Source organism: Rhinopithecus roxellana, chromosome 12, assembly GCF_007565055.1.
Source record: "Rhinopithecus roxellana isolate Shanxi Qingling chromosome 12, ASM756505v1, whole genome shotgun sequence".
Taxonomy (NCBI): domain Eukaryota; kingdom Metazoa; phylum Chordata; class Mammalia; order Primates; family Cercopithecidae; genus Rhinopithecus; species Rhinopithecus roxellana.
Genome location: NC_044560.1, coordinates 68,987,736 through 69,006,660, shown reverse-complemented (window position 1 = coordinate 69,006,660; position 18,925 = coordinate 68,987,736). Strand labels below are relative to the sequence as shown.

General features: G+C 35.8%; 1 protein-coding gene across 2 annotated transcripts in view; it reads right to left on the bottom strand.

Moving 5' to 3' along the window:
• HS2ST1 (heparan sulfate 2-O-sulfotransferase 1) overlaps window positions 1–18,925 on the bottom strand; it is a 193,945-nt gene that overhangs the window by 26,159 nt on the left and 148,861 nt on the right. For both annotated transcript variants that reach the window (XM_010353170.2, XM_010353171.2), the window contains exons 2-3: window positions 16,940–17,178; window positions 5,130–5,215 (exon numbers count right to left, since the gene is read on the bottom strand). In XM_010353170.2, the coding sequence (XP_010351472.1) occupies window positions 5,130–5,215; window positions 16,940–17,178 (325 nt within the window). The remainder of the gene's footprint in view (window positions 1–5,129; window positions 5,216–16,939; window positions 17,179–18,925) is intronic.

Below are 18,925 nucleotides of genomic sequence, written 5' to 3'. Positions count from 1 at the left end.
ATGGGGAAAGGATTCCCTATTTAATAAATGGTGCTGGGAAAATTGGCTAGCCGTAAGTAGAAAGCTGAAACTGGACCCTTTCCTTACTCTTTATACAAAAATTAATTCAAGATGGATTAGAGACTTAAATGTTAGAACTAAAACCATTAAAAACCCTAGAAGAAAACCTAGGCAATACCATTCAGGACATAGGCATGGGCAAGGACTTCATGTCTAAAACACCAAAAGCAATGGCAACAAAAGCCAAAATTGACAAATGGGATCTAATTAAACTAAAGAGCTTCTGCAAAGCAAAAGAAACTACCATCAGAGTGAACAGGCAACCTACAGAATGGGAGAAAATTTTTGCAATCTACTCATCTGACAAAGGGCTAATATCCAGAACCTATAAAGAACTCAATCAAATTTACAAGAAAAAAAAAAAACAAACAACCCCATCAAAAAGTGGGCAAAGGATACGAACAGACACTTCTCAAAAGAAGACATTCATACAGCCAACAGACACATGAAAAAATGCTCATCATCACTCGCCATCAGAGAAATGCAAATCAAAACCACAATGAGATACCATCTCATGCCAGTTAGAATGGCAATCATTAAAAATCAGGAAACAACAGGTGCTGGAGAGGATGTGGAGAAATAGGAACACTTTTACATTGTTGGTGGGACTGTAAACTAGTTCAACCATTGTGGAAGACAGTGTGGCGATTCCTCAAGGATCTAGAACTAGAAATATCATTTGACCCAGCCATTCCATTACTGGGGATATACCCAAAGGATTATAAGTCATGCTGCTATAAAGACACATGCACACATAATGTTTATTGTGGCACTATTCACAATAGCAAAGACTTGGAATCAACCCAAACACCCATCAGTGACAGACTGGATTAAGAAAATGTGGCACATATACACCATGGAATACTATGCAGCCATAAAAAAGGATGAGTTCGTGTCCTTTGTAGGGACATGGATGCAGCTGGAAACCATCATTCTCAGCAAACTGTCGCAAGAACAGAAAACCAAATACTGCATGTTCGCACTCATAGGTGGGAATTGAACAATGAGATCACTTGGACACAGGAAGGGAAACATCACACACTGGGTCCTATTGTGGGGAGGGGGTGGGGGGAAGGATAGCATTAGGAGATGTACCTAATGTAAATGACGAGTTAATGGGTGCAGCACACCAACAGGGCACATGTATACATATGTAACAAACCTGAACATTGTGCACATGTACCCTAGAACTTAAAGTATAATAAAATAAATAAATAAATAAGAAACTGACTTTCAAGAATAATAATAATAAAAAAAATCGAAGTATACCCATACGTGAAGTACTATTTAGCAAGGAACTAACTACTGATATTGTGCATCAAATTAGATGAATGTCAAAAGCATCATGTTAAATGAAAGAAGACACTCAAAAGACTTGATGACTGATAAGATATAGGTGGTGATAAAAAAAGTTGTCCAAGATTACTTGAAAGTTTCTTGTTTGGTTGTCATGACAGATTAAAATGTGTAAACCTTCCAAAAGAGAATAATGGAGGCCAAGAAAGAGTCTTATACAATGCCTAACTAAGAATTGGAAATAAGGACCAGCAGAGATTCAGACAAGAAGAAGAAAACACCAGTTAAGACAATATGGTAAATGAAAGAAGACAGAATTTTAAAAAGAATCATAATAGGAATCATAATACTGCTCTGAGGCACAGAACTAAGTGCTTCATCTACATTATCACATTTAATCCTCACCACCACCCCATGAAGTAATTATTTTAATTATTCTCAAATTAAAATCAGGACACTGAAGCTCAAAGATCTGAAACAATGTGGCTGAGATCATATAGTTAGCAAGGAGTCTAAGTGGATTTAATGGCAGATCTGTCTGATTTCAGAGACAGACTTCAGAGTTCGCTTCTTAGCAGTCTATAGGATCAATGCTGTAGAAAGAGCTAGTAGTACAAGGTTAATAAAAACGCAATCCCACATATTGTCTGGAATGATTAAAATAATTTTCTATAGTATCTACAATATTGTGACATATTTGTTAAAAGTTGTAGAAAATGGGGCAAATGTCATCTGGTTTAGCAGAGAAGTATTAGGTAGAAAGGACAATCTCACATGATTCTATATATTAACTAATTCTATTTAGGCCTAAAATGTCACTTGATTACTGTTTAGAATTTCAGACCTAATGAAGCATTTAGTTGTTTCTTGTTGCGACATAGCTGCTTCTTTACTGATTCACTTCATTTGTTCTGAAAATAATACTAGAGGCAATATGGAGAAACCAAAATTACAGCAGTGAACACTCATTCTCATTTCTGGGGACAACCACAAAGGTACATACCTGATATATGCCTGAATAAAACTGTTATATCAAAAATAATTTTCAAATACTTCTCAAGACAGATGCTGACTTGTGACAATGAGGTAGCTAGATCATAAAAAATCTTAGCAGAGTCTGACAGAAAGTACAGCATTAAAAGTGTTCTTTTAGCTATTATTCATTATAAATGAAAATGTTTATTACCAAAGAAGTGTTTTTGAAAGAGACTTCTAACATTTTAATTTTCTAAAGTTTGAAGAAAATCAAAATGCGATAATAGATGCTATTAAAAAATGAATAGTATACATTTAAAATGAATATGTAATATTTTTACTGTTTATAATAGAACATAATGAACTGATAGTTACAGAAAAAAAGATTTCAGTGAACTCATTAAGTTCAAGAACTGCAACTTATTCAACTTTACATTTCCTGCATACTATGACATTTTGAAGATGTTCAACCTATATACAATTTTAATCTGGAAATTTTTCAAATTTATAATAATTTATATCTACATTATCTTAAAATTGTATCATCCACCAACTAAAAAGAAAACAAAACATAACCTAACATTAAAGGGAAAAAATGGAAAGGAAGAACTAGAAAATATACTTTTAAAAAATCAAAGAATAAGATTCAGACAAAAAGGAGCAAGATGGGATAGGAATGCAAAAATGTAAAAAAGATATTTTTGTTATTCTGAAGTTCAGTAAAAAACAAATATATGTAATAAAAACATGGCTTGAGTAGACAAGCTTGCGAATGTAATGTGTATTTTGGTCAGGCTAAACTAGAAAGGAGCTTTCATTTTTTACTTCTCTATCTTATTTCCTAGGTTTCTTGGGGCTTACACTTGTTTTACTGTCTCTGCTAAGGTAAGTTTTAAAAAACTATGTGTTAACTAAGTATTTTGCCAAATTCACCACTTTCTCCTGAAAGCAAGTATTTTAGTGGACTCCACAAAGTACTATGCCAGTCAAGAATATTGTTTTGAAGAATAAAGCACAACTGACCCTTGAACAACACGAGTCTGAACTGCGCAGGTCCATGCATACATAGATTTTTTTCAACCAGACACAGATACAGTATTTGAGAGATGTGAAACCTGTGTACAAGAAGGGCTGACTTTCAAATCTGTGGGTTTCACAGGGCCAATGGAGGGACTTGAGTATGTGATTTTTATATACTCAGGCAGTCCGAGAACCAATCCCCTGGACATACCCCAGGGACGATTGTAATTTAAAAATTGGTAAGGCGATGTTTCTTTCATCTTTCTTCCCCATTTATGGAGCATATGGCTATTAAGCTAAAAGATATTTGAGGATACTAGTTACATCTACAACAGTTCTTGACTACACAGATACATCAAAATACATTTCACCTAGGCTGATTTTGTTTAGGTATTTGTTTAAAATCTTGGAAAAATCTATGAAAAATTTTCACAATACTTGACCCTTCAAATAACATAAGACTCACTACGAAAGTATTCCAACCCTTAAAAATTCATGTCAGCATTTGATAAATGAGATTAATCTCTTCAAAAAGCCTTATTTTTTCAACTACAAGAACCTCAGCATATATCAGAGTTTTGTTCTAAGTACAAGACTTTGCCAAAAGCAAAGGCACTCAATATATAATTTTAATAATGAAAACCTAGACTATTAGAAACCAAGCTGTGTGTGGAAAGAATAAATCATTTAGGTGAAAGGGTAACAAACATTTAATTCAAGGATAATGCAGCCCTGAGGGAAAATATGCACATGAACGAAGCTTATGAAATTGGTTCAATGCCTATGCAAAGAAAAAAATAATTAGTTTATTTTAAAGCTGCCTATAAAACATTTTCAATATTGCAGTATGAATTATTTATAGAAAAACATACATCTAACGTTAAAGTTACAATTTTATTGAAAGATCTTGAGTACTACGAGAGGAACTAGAAATAGGAATATATCATTTTATGTATGTAATATTTGGGTGATTCTTTTTTAATTACATGATTTCCCAAAAAGTTAAGATTATCAGTTTGAATCAGTAATATTTTATTCTACTTTTTCTTTTCAAAATTAAGAAGTAAAACTAAGAGTGGGATATCACTTTTATTTTAAATTTTATAAAAAATGCCTTTTAAAGTTGACCAATACATCAAGGTGTGTTACTCCAAAATCACAATAGCTAATTTAAAAACTGAATGAACATGTCTAAGCTTAAATAATAAAAAAATTTTTTTTTAGTGTTTTTGAACTTAATGCAGAATCTTAGGGAAAGCATTTGGATTTGAGGTTTACTATAATGGTACTATGTGTGCTACCAAAAAAGGTCAAATGTATCCATAAGACTCTTGTGTTTGGAATATTACGTTTAATTAATTTTCTGATTAATAATGTGGCACAGACTCTACAGAAAGCCACATAGTGCTTGAATACTGGTAGTAGGCTTATAGTTTTCTGAACCTTTCTTGAGAGAACTATTAATATGACAGAGGCTGGGCACAGTGGCTCACGCCTATAATCCCAGCACTTTGGGAGACTGAGACAGAAGGATCACATACAATAATAAACTTTAAAGAGTAATACTTAATATATAATTAATATAAGGATTGCCAATTTACGAACACTAGAGGGCAGTAAAACACTAAGAAGATATATTTAAATTACAGATCTAAAACTGGCAAAGGCAAGTCAGTACATTCTTTTATTAGAAAATCGTAACAATTTAATGAATTTACTCCTTTTTAGGTTACTAAAGTACAAAGCATTCTTTAGTGTGTCATTTTAGTGTAACTTACTTTGCAAAATCCAAGTAAGAAATGTGTCCATGATAAAATCCTGGTTTCATCTCTTTCCAGGAAGTTATATTCTTTACAAAGCGCACCTAAAAAGGGAGAACACACTCATTATGCACAATTTAAATATGAAATTTGATGATAGCAAAATATTTCCAAGTTAGGAATTTAAAAACCTAAAACCATTCTTACAGAGCTTGAAACACAGGTTAGGACTAAGGAAAGTATAGTGTAATCAGTAACTACTAAAATTCATCATAGAGACAGCTACTATCATTACACTCAGAAAAGAGTGAAAGATGATTCTGAAAACAAACTCGCACAACGAAATCCTTTACAATGCCGTAGAGTAAGTACATTTACATAGGGTCAGAGGAAGGTCACTGTGGGGATATTTGCATCTACATCCCGCCAACACACACGCTAAAGCAGGCAATATAGGGACATTCTAAGCATATCAAACGTTTTCTTCTCAGACGCTTGCTGTTCATAAAAGTTTATTTTTATTAATGACTCAACAAATAAAAAGTAATCTTTAAACCAAAATGATTTTTAAAAAGCTGATGGTTATCAGAAGATATTTAAGAGTTAACAGCAGACATCACAAGCTTGTTGATAAAAAGATTAATAAAATTAAGAGATGTAATACAGGTCAAAATATTTAAAATTTCTAAATATTTAACTTACTGGAATTAAAGTATACAAAAATTAATATGAAAAATTCTATAAGTATGTTTTAAAATGTCTAATAACTGGTTAATATAGAATTTGATAAACCTAAGTATCACTAGCTGCAAAGCAGTGATATACAATTTCTCAATGGAAAATGGTATACATTTTTGATAAGCAAATCTCTGCACGATAAACAGCAAGTGGCTAAGAATCTCTTCTAGAACCTAGATAGAGTGCAGAAAGTTGGGGCAGTGAGGTCCACCAACCTATACTGCACCAAAAGCATCTGCAAGCTATGACTTCAGCCTCTCAAACACAGAACTATCAATTGCATAATTCTGGCAATTTATCAATCTTTCACTTACATCATAGAATAGGGATAGTCACATGGAGATATTCTGGAACACTTCATACTACACTCAATAATATCAATGAATGATGATAGCTGCCTCCTATTAAAGGCCTACTGGTAGGTGAGGGAGGGGAAACAGTGCAGATATAGCTATATGTCAGAGAATGTAAACTAGAGAAAAATGAGTTCCGGGAGAATTTATCTTTTAGGGGAAGCATTAATAACTCACATACTAAGAGAAATTATGAAGCTTTTAGAATGGAAATGGTATATATGCCTTACTTGGCCGCTCCATACACACATACATCCTTAAATTAAAATCTCAAAAATGAACTGCAGATAAAAATTAGGTTGCATTAGAAAGTATACAATGTCATCTTAGCAGATATTTTCAATTTTTTTCCCCACGGAAACTGAAAGAGCCAAATAAATGTGATTTGAGGTTTTCATGTTCTTTCCAATTCTTCAACTAAGGCACCAAACAGAATGAAAATACCAAATTGCAAATGAAACAGAAACAAAATATAAAATTAAATAATCCAGAGCCTACATCTTTAATAAACTTTACATGCTGAATATGAAAAGTCTTTATAGCTGTCACTCAATGGTACATTATTTCCTATAAACCTTTGGTTCTATGAAAATCAGTTCTAGTATTTCAACTAAAAATGAGAGGAAAAAAGATGGCAAAGAGAATAAGGAATTGAAGATGGTGGCTAAAGGGAGCTTAAGACATATTTAGCAACTCACCTCTGTTTTCCAGAAGCTGAGATTTAATGTGGACATGGTGATGTAGGAGGGAAATGAAAGATGCTACATTGAGGTCTGAAAAAATAGTGTTATATAAACTAAATAGCAGGGAAGATCATAGTACGAGCTTGGAGTATACTGTGGTGAAAGACTTAGGCAGAAATAAGAGTCAGGTACAAATTCAAGTATTCTTTTTCCTCCAACGAAGCTTCCTAAGAATGGTCAATATTAAACTAAACCCTCTCCTGAGGATGAGTGATATCTCACCCAATGTGTGTCCTTAAACACAAAGTGAAAAAAGCCCAGGAAGCTGGGTAATGTCTACACTACCACCAGGCTTCTCATTTCTTCTAGGTTTTCCAATTTACTGGCATATAGTTGCTCATAGTAGCCTCTAATGATCCTTTGAATTTCTGTGGTATTAGTTGTAAGGTCTCCCTTTTTATCTTGGGCTAAAGTTTCTTGATTTTGTTTATCTCTTCAAAAAACCTTTTTTTTTTTTGAGACGTAGTCTTGCTCTGTCGCCAGGCTGGAATGTAGTGACGCGATCTCAGCTCACTGCAACCTCCGCCTCCCGGTTTCAAGCAATTCTCCTGCCTCAGCCTCCCAAGTAGCTGGGACTACAGCACCCAGATAATTTTTGTATTTTTAGTGGAGACGGGGTTTCACCAGGTCGGCCAGGATGGTCTCAATCTCTTGACCTCGTGATCTGCCTGCCTCAGCCTCCCAAAGTGCTGGGATTACTGATCTTTTTGTATTTTTTTGTTTCAATTTCATTTATTTCTGTTCAGATCATCATTATTTCTTCTATTCATTTTGGATTTGGTTTGCTCTTGCTCTTCTAGCTCTTTAAGATGCACCACTAGGTTGTTTATTTGACGTTTTTCTGCTTTTCTGATATAGGCACTGATTGCTATAAACTTTCCTGTTAGCACAGATTTTGCTGTATCCCATTCATTTTGGAAGGTTGTATTTCCATTTTCATTTCTTTTAAGAAATTGTTAAATTTCCTTCTTAATTTCTTTATTGACCCATTCGTCACTCAAGAGCATGTTGTTTAATTTCCATGTGTCTTGCTATTGGTTTCTAGTTTTATTCCACTGTGATCAGAGAAGATATCTGATATTATTTCAATTTTTTTTTGAACTCTTTAAGACTTGTTTTGTGACCTAACATGTGATCTATCTTTGAGAATGATCCATGTGCTGAGGAGAAGAATGTATATTCTGCAGTCATTGCATGAAATGTTCTGTAAATATCTAGTAGGTCCATTTGGTGTATGTTGCAGATTAAGCATGATGTTTCTTTGTGATTTTTCTGTCTGGGTGTTCTGTCCAGTGCTGAAATAGGGGTCTTTAAGTCTCCAGCTATTATTGTATTGGGGTCTATCTCTCTCTTTAGCTCTAGTAATATCTGCTGGATGCTCCAGTATTGGATAGACATATGTTTAAAAATTTTACATTCTCTGCTGAATTGACTCCTTTATCAATATTTAGGGCCCCCGAGCACTTTAGCCCATGGTGGCCGGGCTTGCTGGAACTGAGATACTAACTGCTGAGATGGAAGATTAACCTCTGGCTAGAGCCGTCTAAATGTTCCTTCTGTGGACACCAGCTGAGCTCTGCCCCATGTTACCTTCTGTTGTAACAGGGCAGCACCATATTCAAAGGCAAAGTCCCGCAATCACTGTGCTCTCCCCATCCCCAGGGTGCAGATTCTCTTTCTGCGCCATGTGGCAGCTACCAGGAGGAATGGGGGAGGGGTGGTGTAGGAGATACAAGACTGTGTTTCCTATCCTCTTCAGCACTTCTTTCCTTAATATGTTAAAACTAGGTACTATGATTGCTCACCTGATTTTTGGTTCTTACGGGGGTGCTTTTTTGTGTGGACAGTTTTTCAATTTGATGTTCCTGCTGGGGGACAATTGCTGAAGGCCTCTATTTGGTCATATTGCTCTGTCTTCCTCCCCCATATCATGATTCTGCTTAAACCAACTTGGACAATGAAAGTCTCAACTTTTATCCACTACTAAGGCAATCCCTCAGATCCAGTCATTCAAAACTACTCCACCTCTCCAGCATCTCAAAGCTCTGTTGATATAACTCTCACAATTGTTTATTTCCTTGTGAATTCATTCATTAACTTTATTATCATATCAACTTCCAATTCACCCTGATCACTACTCTCTTTACTGGACAACCATTTTAACAATAACCCTTGACATTTGCTCCCTTGTCTTTTTATTATTTTGGGTAACCACTGGGGTTGCTGAGTACTCCTGGTTGAAACCAAGAGAATACGTCTAAATATCTATGTAGGATTTTGAATTTTACTTCCTAAATTCACATTATCTGAGGTAAATTCAGGTGATTATTATTGCTTTAAAATTTTCTAGACTGCATTGTTTTTTCTCTCTCTCTTTTTTTTTTCTTTCTTGAGACAGAATCTCATTCTGTCACCCATGCCGGAGAGTGTAGTGGCATGATCATAACTCACTGTAACCTCTAACTCCTGGGCTCAAGTGGTCCTCCCACCTCAGTCTCCCAGTAGCTAGCACTGCAGGAATGCACTACCACGCCCAGCCAAGATTTAACTTCTTTTTTTTCTTTTTTTGGTAGAGTAGTTAGCAGGGCTGTGCTTGAAGTCCTGGGCTCAAGCGATCCTCCCACCTCAGCCTCCCAGAATCCCAAAGTGCTCACAGGCCTGAGCCACTGTGCCTGGCCTCTACTATTGCTAAAGTCCTCGAAACACACAGAATCTCTTTCTAAGCTCAAATTAAAAGCATACTAAAGGCTACATATGTAATATATCTGGCATATGTATTTTTCTTTCATCTCATCAGCATTTAACTAAGGCAATATGTTAAAGTTTCATTAACATAGCTGTGGCTGATTTAAAATTTGCAGTGAATCAAAAGATGCTGAACTGAGGTTTACCTTCTCTTTATGAAGAAAAAAGTGTGAAGCAAATAAATGATGTCAGTATGGCTAACATGATTCACATTAATCTAGAAAACAGTCTGAGCATTTGAAAATGTTGGCCAGGTGTGGTGGCTCACGCCTATAATCCTAGCAGTTTGGAAAGCTAAGGCAGGCAGATTTCCTGAGCTCAGGGGTTTGAGACCAGCCAAGGCAACATGGTAAAACCCCGTCTCTACTAAAATACAAAAAGTTAGCCAGGCCTGGTGGCTCATGCCTGTAATTTTAGCTACACGGGAGATTGAGACAGGAGAATCACTTGGACCTGGGAGGTGGAGGTTGCAGTGAGCCAAGATCGCACCACTGCACTCCAGCCTGGTCTAGTCTGGGCGACAGAGCAAGACTGTGTCTCCAAAAAAAAAAAAAAAAGTATCATTTACATACTGCTGAAATTCCATATTATCTTTATCTCCTCTTCAAAACTGTTCTCCAAGGAAATAATATAAGTAACTCCCTTTGAAAAACAGTACTTTCAAAAGTTATACTTTTAAAGTATTAATTCGGCCACTTCTCCTTTTACACGTTTAACATTTATCCTTAGTTCTCCATAACTTGCCTGGTCTCTACTCTTCCACGTTCATCTTTTCTCTCTCATCAGTCTAGTCCCAGTTCTGCTCTATCATGATCTGCCCTCTCACCTCCCTGTACCACTTGCTTTGTCTTTCAGTTTGTTTTCTTCTGGTATTTCTCTTGGGCATGCTGCCGAAGACCTTGAGGCAAGGTTCGAAAATACAGAGGAGTAAGAAGAGGACACTGAGATTAGGTAAGCAAACTTCTACTCAGTTCATTTTACGGATTCTTACTGACTATACTTGGCACAAATGAAAGGTAAAGTGATAGGCAAAAAAGGAGCAAAACTTAATAGTATCAATTGAAGTTAAGGAGACTGAAGACACTGAAAACTCTGGCTTGGGAGAAGAAATAAGGCCACGATAGTAACTTAAATCATAGAAAATTTTCATACGCTGATTGAAATATGCTACCAAGAAGAATGTTTCAGATGCAGTAGTCAGATATAGTACATGAAAAGCAGCTAGCCTGAAGCAGAGAGTAAACTGTGACTTTTGTTGGATCTGATGACTTAAGTCAGGCTAGCAAGAAATAAGAAGAGACCTTAAGGAAAAACACAAACAATATAGGTAATGGTGTTGGGGTTTTCTGTTAGTTGAATCAGACCTGAACTGATGTTACAGGAAAAAGCTAAGAAGCACCCATCTCACTAACAGTAGTGTCTTGACCTATATTCTTAACAGATCAACCTCAATATTGATTATCTGTGATCACAAAAGCATTTGTCTTCACCATCTAAAAGAGCAGGGATGCCATTCTGAACATTCTGGCCAAATTCCAACTCTGTAATTACTATCTGTTGAATGAGTGCTACTATTAACTTGAGTAATTACTATATACTGAACTCCCACTGATGCATTTACTTAAACATTTCTTGTATGGCTGTGGGTACTTTTATGAGACTAAGCCAGGAAGAAAGTTTTCTACACTAACAGGAAAACAAAGTAGTGGTTGGATAAAAATATATGAAAAGTTTGCAGTAATTGAACATATCCTCACCGAAGTTCAGAGCTGTGCTGCTCAACCTGTTTTAGGAGTATACGGCAGGGGGCTGGTTCCCAATCCAGCTAAGAGATAAGAATAGATCATATTGCTGTCAATCAGAGGGGCTCACTCTGCCAGTAATTATTATCATCTACCGCTATCAAAATCTATGTTGGTCCATTTGTTCATTCATTCATCATTTATTTAACAAAAAATGTACAGTTTCTACTATGTCTCAGGTACTATGCTAAACATAAGGGATATAGTGGTGAACAAGACAGACAAAGTTCCGGTCCTTAAAGATCTTGTAATAGAGGAAAAAACAGGCAGCAAACAAACCAATATGTAAGATAAGTCAGTAAGCTGATTAGTAGCAGAGAAGACACAACAAGAGTGATATGGTACACAGTAACTTAGAAGAGGTAATTAATATGTAGTACGGAAAGGCATGCTTTTTCTAAGAGGACGTCATTAACCTTAAATGGATAACACGAAGCCAACTCTGGAAGAAGTCAGGAGAAGTGCATTCTAAGAGGAAAGGATAAGTGCAGAGTCCTTAAAACGGGAAAGGCTTGGCGCATTCAATGAAACACAAGGCCAGTGTGGCTAGTGGGTAAGAAGTTGGTGCACACAAGGGCTAGATTAAAAAGGGCCTCTGGGTCTACGTAAGAAATGTGGGTTTTGTAGGGGAGATAGGAATAATAAGTTAAAGATAAATACCCTACCATCCTGGGAAGACTAAAATATTCATCTTCCCATATCCCTACCGAGAATCATCATCTGGATCTTTGTTACTCAAACCGCAGTTTAAAGACCAGCAGCATTAATTTTGGCATCAAGTGGGAGTTGTTTAGAAATTGAAAACTGGGCTCCATTTTGATCCTTCTGAATCTGAATCTGCATTTTAACCAGTGATTAGCATACATATTATAGGTGGAGAAAATTCATCTAAAGTGCTGCTCTGAAAAGTATCTGCAACTCCTGGTGAACCATGGGCTCTAATGCAGATAACCTAAAGTTGGCTTGAGAGTGAATTAAAAGAAAAAAATTTACATTGTTCTTCAGAGAATACAAATTCTAGATATTTCCAATGTTTTAACAAAAGGGGTTAAATATAATCATAGACCTAAACATATGAGAGCAAAAAAGAATTTTTTTGAAAAATCATAAAAGATGTTGCTAATCACATATTTGGTATGGCTAAAGACATGATGTTCTCTAATGTAAAGATACTTGCATGACAGCAAAGCAAACTCCATTTTTCAACTAGAAGAGTTGATTGATTACCCATCTCTTGCCAATTCCTATCTATTAACTAAGTAAAGCCCATCTCAAAAATATCTTTAATGACTGAGTCCACGCCTTATTCTAATTGCTTAGTTTCTCATACCTTATATTCTCAAATGTTTATCTTTTAATATCCTTCTTTTAACTTTTCAACTTTTTATTTTTTATTTATTTATTTATTTATTTATTTGAGACGGAGTCTTGCTCTGTCGCCCGGGCTGGAGTGCAGTGGCCGGATCTCAGCTCACTGCAAGCTCCGCCTCCCGGGTTTACGCCATTCTCCTGCCTCAGCCTCCCGAGTAGCTGGGACTACAGGCACCCGCCACCTCGCCCGGCTAGCTTTTTTGTATTTTTCAGTAGAGACGGGGTTTCACCGTGTTAGCCAGGATGGTCTCAAACTCCTGACCTCGTGATCCGCCCGTCTCGGCCTCCCAAAGTGCTGGGATTACAGGCTTGTGCCACCGCGCCCGGCTACTTTTCAACTTTTTATTAAAAAAATTTCTAGGCCGGGCGCGGTGGCTCAAGCCTGTAATCCCAGCACTTTGGGAGGCCGAGACGGGCGGATCACGAGGTCAGGAGATCGAGACCATCCTGGCTAACAATGTGAAACCCCGTCTCTACTAAAAAATACAAAAAAAAAAAAAAAAAAAAAAAAAAAACTAGCCGGGCGAGGTGGCGGGTGCCTGTAGTCCCAGCTAGTTGGGAGGCTGAGGCAGGAGAATGGCGTAAACCCGGGAGGCGGAGCTTGCAGTGAGCTGAGATCCAGCCACTGCACTCCAGCCCGGGCGACAGAGCGAGACTCCGTCTCAAAAAAAATAAAATAAAATAAAATAAAATAAAATTTCTAAACTACAGAAAAGATGAAAAAATAGTACAGTGAACATCCCTATACTCTTCACCCAGATTCACTAATTATTAACATTTTGTCACTTTTGTTTATCTTTTCTCTCTATGTATGCCCATACATACTCAAATTTTTCTGACCTATTTGAAAGCAAATAGTTGCCATTCATATTTAACCCCTAATTACCTCAGCATGTACTATTGTCTGTGAACAAAGATGTTATCATTTTTGATCAAGGATCTGATCAGACCATACATTACATTTGGTTTCCATGTCTCTCTAGTCTACAGAAGCCTCCCTCCAACTTTTTTGGTTGTTATGATATTGACACTTTAGAATTCAGTTGTTCTGCAGAATATCCTACAACATTAATTTGTTTTTCAGGATTAGGTACAAATCAACCATTTTGGTAGGGAACATTTTGGTTAAATATTTCAGTGAGATCACCACAAAGTGATGTTTTATTTTAACTGTTTTCATAGCCCCTGTGTTTATGTTTTATGTTTCCAAGTAAATTTTAAATAAGCACCTTCAAGGATGTGGCCATGCTTTCTATTTCTTTGGTATTTCCCCAAAGAATGTAGTACAACCTTTGTGTATATTACATACACAATAAATAAATGAAAAACTCAAAAGCAGAGTTGACAGCTATTTCTAAGGATAGGAGAATACATATAACTATTATACATTGAGTGGTTTTACACCAGACTAAAAATATTTGGGCTTTGCCTCTAAAATTTTTGAGAGAAGTAATTAAGCAGGTAAACAGTTTAGAACAATACCTAATACAGTATGTACAAAAAATGTCTAGGAAAGCTGAGGCTAAAGGTAGATATCAAGCAGACTGAACTAAGATTGTAAGGTGAGGGAATAAAGAGGATGATCAGGTAACATATCTCAAAATATTTTTATGAGTAAACTGAGCTTTACATGGAAGCTTGAGACAACAGATTTAAGAAATATCTCATCTTTTAAGTTATACTTGATTAGAAACTATTTCTTAGAGAAGAAAGAAGAGCAAAATAGTTCATTTAATTCTTATTTAAGCAGCTGACAGGCCAGGCGCCTGTAATCCCAGCACTTTGGGAGGATGAGGTGGGCAGATCATCTGAGGTCAGGAGTTTGTGACCAGCCTGACTAACACGGTGAGACTCCGTCTCTACTAAAAATGCAAAAATTAGCTGGGTGTGGTGGCGCATGCCTGTAATCACAGCTACTCAGGAGGCTAAGGAAGGAGAATAGCTTGAATGTGGGAGGCAGAGTTTGCAGTGAGCTGAGATCGCACCACTGCACTCCAGCCTGGTCAACAAGAGCAAAACTCTGTCTCCAAAAATAAAAATAAAAAATAAAAAATAAAAAGGTAGCTGAGAACAGTACACACAGACAACAAAACATGATATTAAAATAAAAGTGTTGTATCAGATGGGGTTCAGGGAATATTTAAAAATTATTTCAAAACATACAGTGCAATTTTTAGAGTTTACATTTAGATGAAGCTTACTAGATTAAAAGTGAAGTAAATATGAAAACATGTCACATGAAAGAAAGGGAAGCAGTAAATATGACTTGTTTGAAGAACTGTGTCTACATAGAACAAGAGATCACAAAACTGGAGATAGGGTATATAAAGAACATTTGTTAAGTAAGTAATTCTTAATTAAGATCAGGTTTTGAACTATCAGCTGGTATTTTGAAGTATGTCAGCTAATGATTAAGACTATTCTTTTACTCTGCCCCATACAAACATTTTTTAAGTGTTGGTCATTCTGTAATCCAATTGCTTTTAAGATAGCATTTATGTTTCTCTCCTGCTTTTTATCCTATATATAGCTAACAAGTTACTAAAAGAAAAACAGAAGCTTTATCTAATCCAAATGCAACTGGGAAAATATACTACATGATGCGTATAAACGTCGTATGTGGTGAGCTCCTCCAGATTTACATTTCATGAAAATAATGGTTGATGTCATTGCCAGACATCTAGTAGTTACTAGGAAACTTTGTAATGCTGAACAAACAAATTAACATTATTTTTCTAAAACGTACTACTGAATAAATCTGAATTATCTAAGCATGAATATACATTCCTTTTAAACCAAAGCATATTTTGAAAAGCGATAATGCAAAAAGATTTAAAACCCACTACACACTGTATAAAAACAGAATATTTAGGATACTTGCCCTTGAGATATACAATATTACATAATGAATAGTTTTTATGACACACATAGCTAAAAACAGCTCATGTTTCTTCTCATTTATAGAAGAGTTATTTGGTTTGGCCGACAGATGTGGAATTTTGATTCTATGAAAAACAGTACTCCAGGATCCTGCAAAGAGCCAAAAATTACATGGGCAGATGACATACCATATACCACTAGCCTTTATAAACAGCTCTCTAGCAAGAAAGCCAACCTTAGTCTCATGTGTCAAGGTAATTCTCTTGTTTAAGTGTAAGGATTATAGTTATGCTAAATAGCGAGATAACAGTCAATTCTGTAACAAGTTCACTGCTTTCAAACACATAAATATCGTTATAACTACAGGACCATCATGAACACCTTTCTAATAAGCCTACTCCAATTTGGCATTTGATCCTAAGTAGTATTTTCAAACATTATCTTTCCTTCTCATGGGGTGGAATTCCCATGCCCTTCCATATTTATAGAGAGAACTTTATAATTGCAATCAAAACTCCAAGTGTGGGAGAAACGTATGCTACTACTATTAAAGAGATGAGCAAATTTTATTTCATAAGATAATTTCCTCTACTTTTCTTAAAGCCATTTCACAAAGTTATCTATTCATTTGTTTATCTAAAACTTCTTGAGAATTTAAAAGGTAAGATTATGTTGAAGAAGCCACAATCCCTGTTCTTGAGGATTTTATAGCTTTTATGTATACATAAATATACATAAACTATATATACATTTATAAGCTATATATATAAACTCTCTCTGTATCTATCTCTATCTATATCTAGTAAAGATGGACTGGTCACAAAATTGAGTACAAGTATCTATCAAATATTTCTCTGTCATAAGTTGAGACAATAATTTTTATTGCAGGGTATCATGCCAAAATTATATTTTTAAAAGGATACTACACTGAGGAACATCAATTTTCTCCTCAAAAATTCAAGCTATTCATTAATCATTTACTTCACAAATATTTGAGTACATACTATATGCAAGGAAATGTGTCAAATACTGTCGAGTAAAATTATACAAAAGTTAGCTGGCCCTCTCCCCTAAAAGGCTTATGATTCATTGAGATCAGAACTCACATCCCTTTAAAATACTTTATCCCCTTGAGCTAGAAAATTTGAGTGAGGAAGTTTTAGAAAACATTTAGGCATTCCTTAAGTGGTAATTACCTGATCTTGCAATGACATCACTGGATTATTTTTGGTAGTGTTGATATGAAGAACATGGTATTTATTCTTTGCACACAGGTCATAGGCGATATTGGTAAATGAAGTGCTTGCAGTTTTGGGAACTCTGTTATAAATGATCACCATGTCCTCTTCCTCATCTAAAGTGGCATCTTGCCGAGGGCCATCCATTGTATGTCGCTGCTCAATTTCTCGGACTTCATGTCTTGCAATAGCCCTTTCTGCAAAGAAAAACAGATACAAACTAAGTTTTTAAGGACACTATAAGGCAGTTATGAACACTGAACTTTGGACCATGATTAGAAAAGATACAAAAAAGAAAACAAAAAACAAAAGCAAAGAACCAAGGCATGTGGAAAACATGGGTAAATTGCTTGGGTTTCTAAGAGGATCTAGTTGATTCTAAAACAGCTGTACAGCCTAGAACATAATCTTCCTATTCAAGAACTGGGTAAGAGCTGTTGAAGAAATGTTTTGAGGACCAAAGCTGCAGAATTCCTTATGAAGGAAAATACATATGCATATCAAGAACAAAGGAATAAAGAGTCAACAAGTGTAGAATAGCACAGACCACAGAATACTTTAGTGTAGTTCAGAAGTCACTTTATATTCTAATAGAATTCCTACAGCCTAAATTAATTCTCACACAAAGATTGCATGGAATACTAAACTTCATAGTAAGAAAATGAACTTAGAATTACTTATAAGTTAAGAAAAGGTTTTGAAATTTATTACCCAATTTAGTTATTCTCTGGTTTATAAAAATGTAGCAGTGCAGTGATTATAAATGCTTATATGACTTAACAAGAGTAGAAACAATACTACCACAAATCCTTTTTATTTTCGGTGTCGCATTAGAAACTATGTTTATCACATGGCTATGCTTTTTCCTTAAATTTCATGGTTCCTCTAAAATCACCTATCTACTATGTGGTTTCCAAAGCAATTACATTTTGCTTTCTAGTATTCTCTATTTAATGCAAACTTCAGTTTCAAATATATATATCTATATATTCAAATATCTATATATTCTAATATATATTCAAATATACATACATATTTTCATATACATATATATGAATAAGGATGCAAGAAAAGGAGAGGAAAGAAGGAAATGAGGAGCATGAAATCTCTAGCAAGACTGCAAATACTCTGCACAGGAGTAGTTACACATAGAGCATGTACTCTCTTAACCCCCAAGTCTTTGTGAAAGCTATCTTACCTATCTTGAACAGTCTTCCATTTCCCCACCCAACCTTTACATTTCAACTCAGTCGCTACCCAGGGAAGTATCTGATAGCTCTGACTAGGTCAAATCATCTGTTTCCCCCCTGCTTTTTTTTCTTCGGAGATGGAGTCTGGCTTTGTCACCCAGGCTGGAGTGCTGTGGCGTGACCTCGGCTCACTGCAACCTCTGCCTCCTGGGTTCAAGCAATTCTCTGCCTCAGCCTACTGAGTAGCTGTGATTACAGGTGCCTGCCGCCACACCCAGCTAATTTTTGTATTTTTAGTAGAGACACGGTTTCATCATCTTGGCCAGGCTGGTCTCAAACTCCTGATCTCGTGATCCACCCACCTCAGCCTCCCAAAGTACTGGGATTACAGGCATGAGCCACCACGCCTGGCCATCTTTTAAAAAATATACATGCACCTATCTTATACTACATGTCTCATTATATTTATCATAATTGCAGTTTTACATTGCATGTGTGGTTATTAGTGTCCCCTATGATGCTGACAACTTAATAAAGTAAGATGAAAAGCAATGTGGTATAATTACAGCAACAAGTGCAGACTTCAAATATTGTCAGAGCATGCATCTTTGATTTTGGTTGAAAAGACATGGACACCATGTTATATAGAGTACACTCTGAGCTGAGGATTTGCATTCAAAAAACCTGAATTAAAAATTCCAGGTCTGCTGCTTACTAGCAGTGGCCTTTCCAAAACACAAGTACATATATGAGA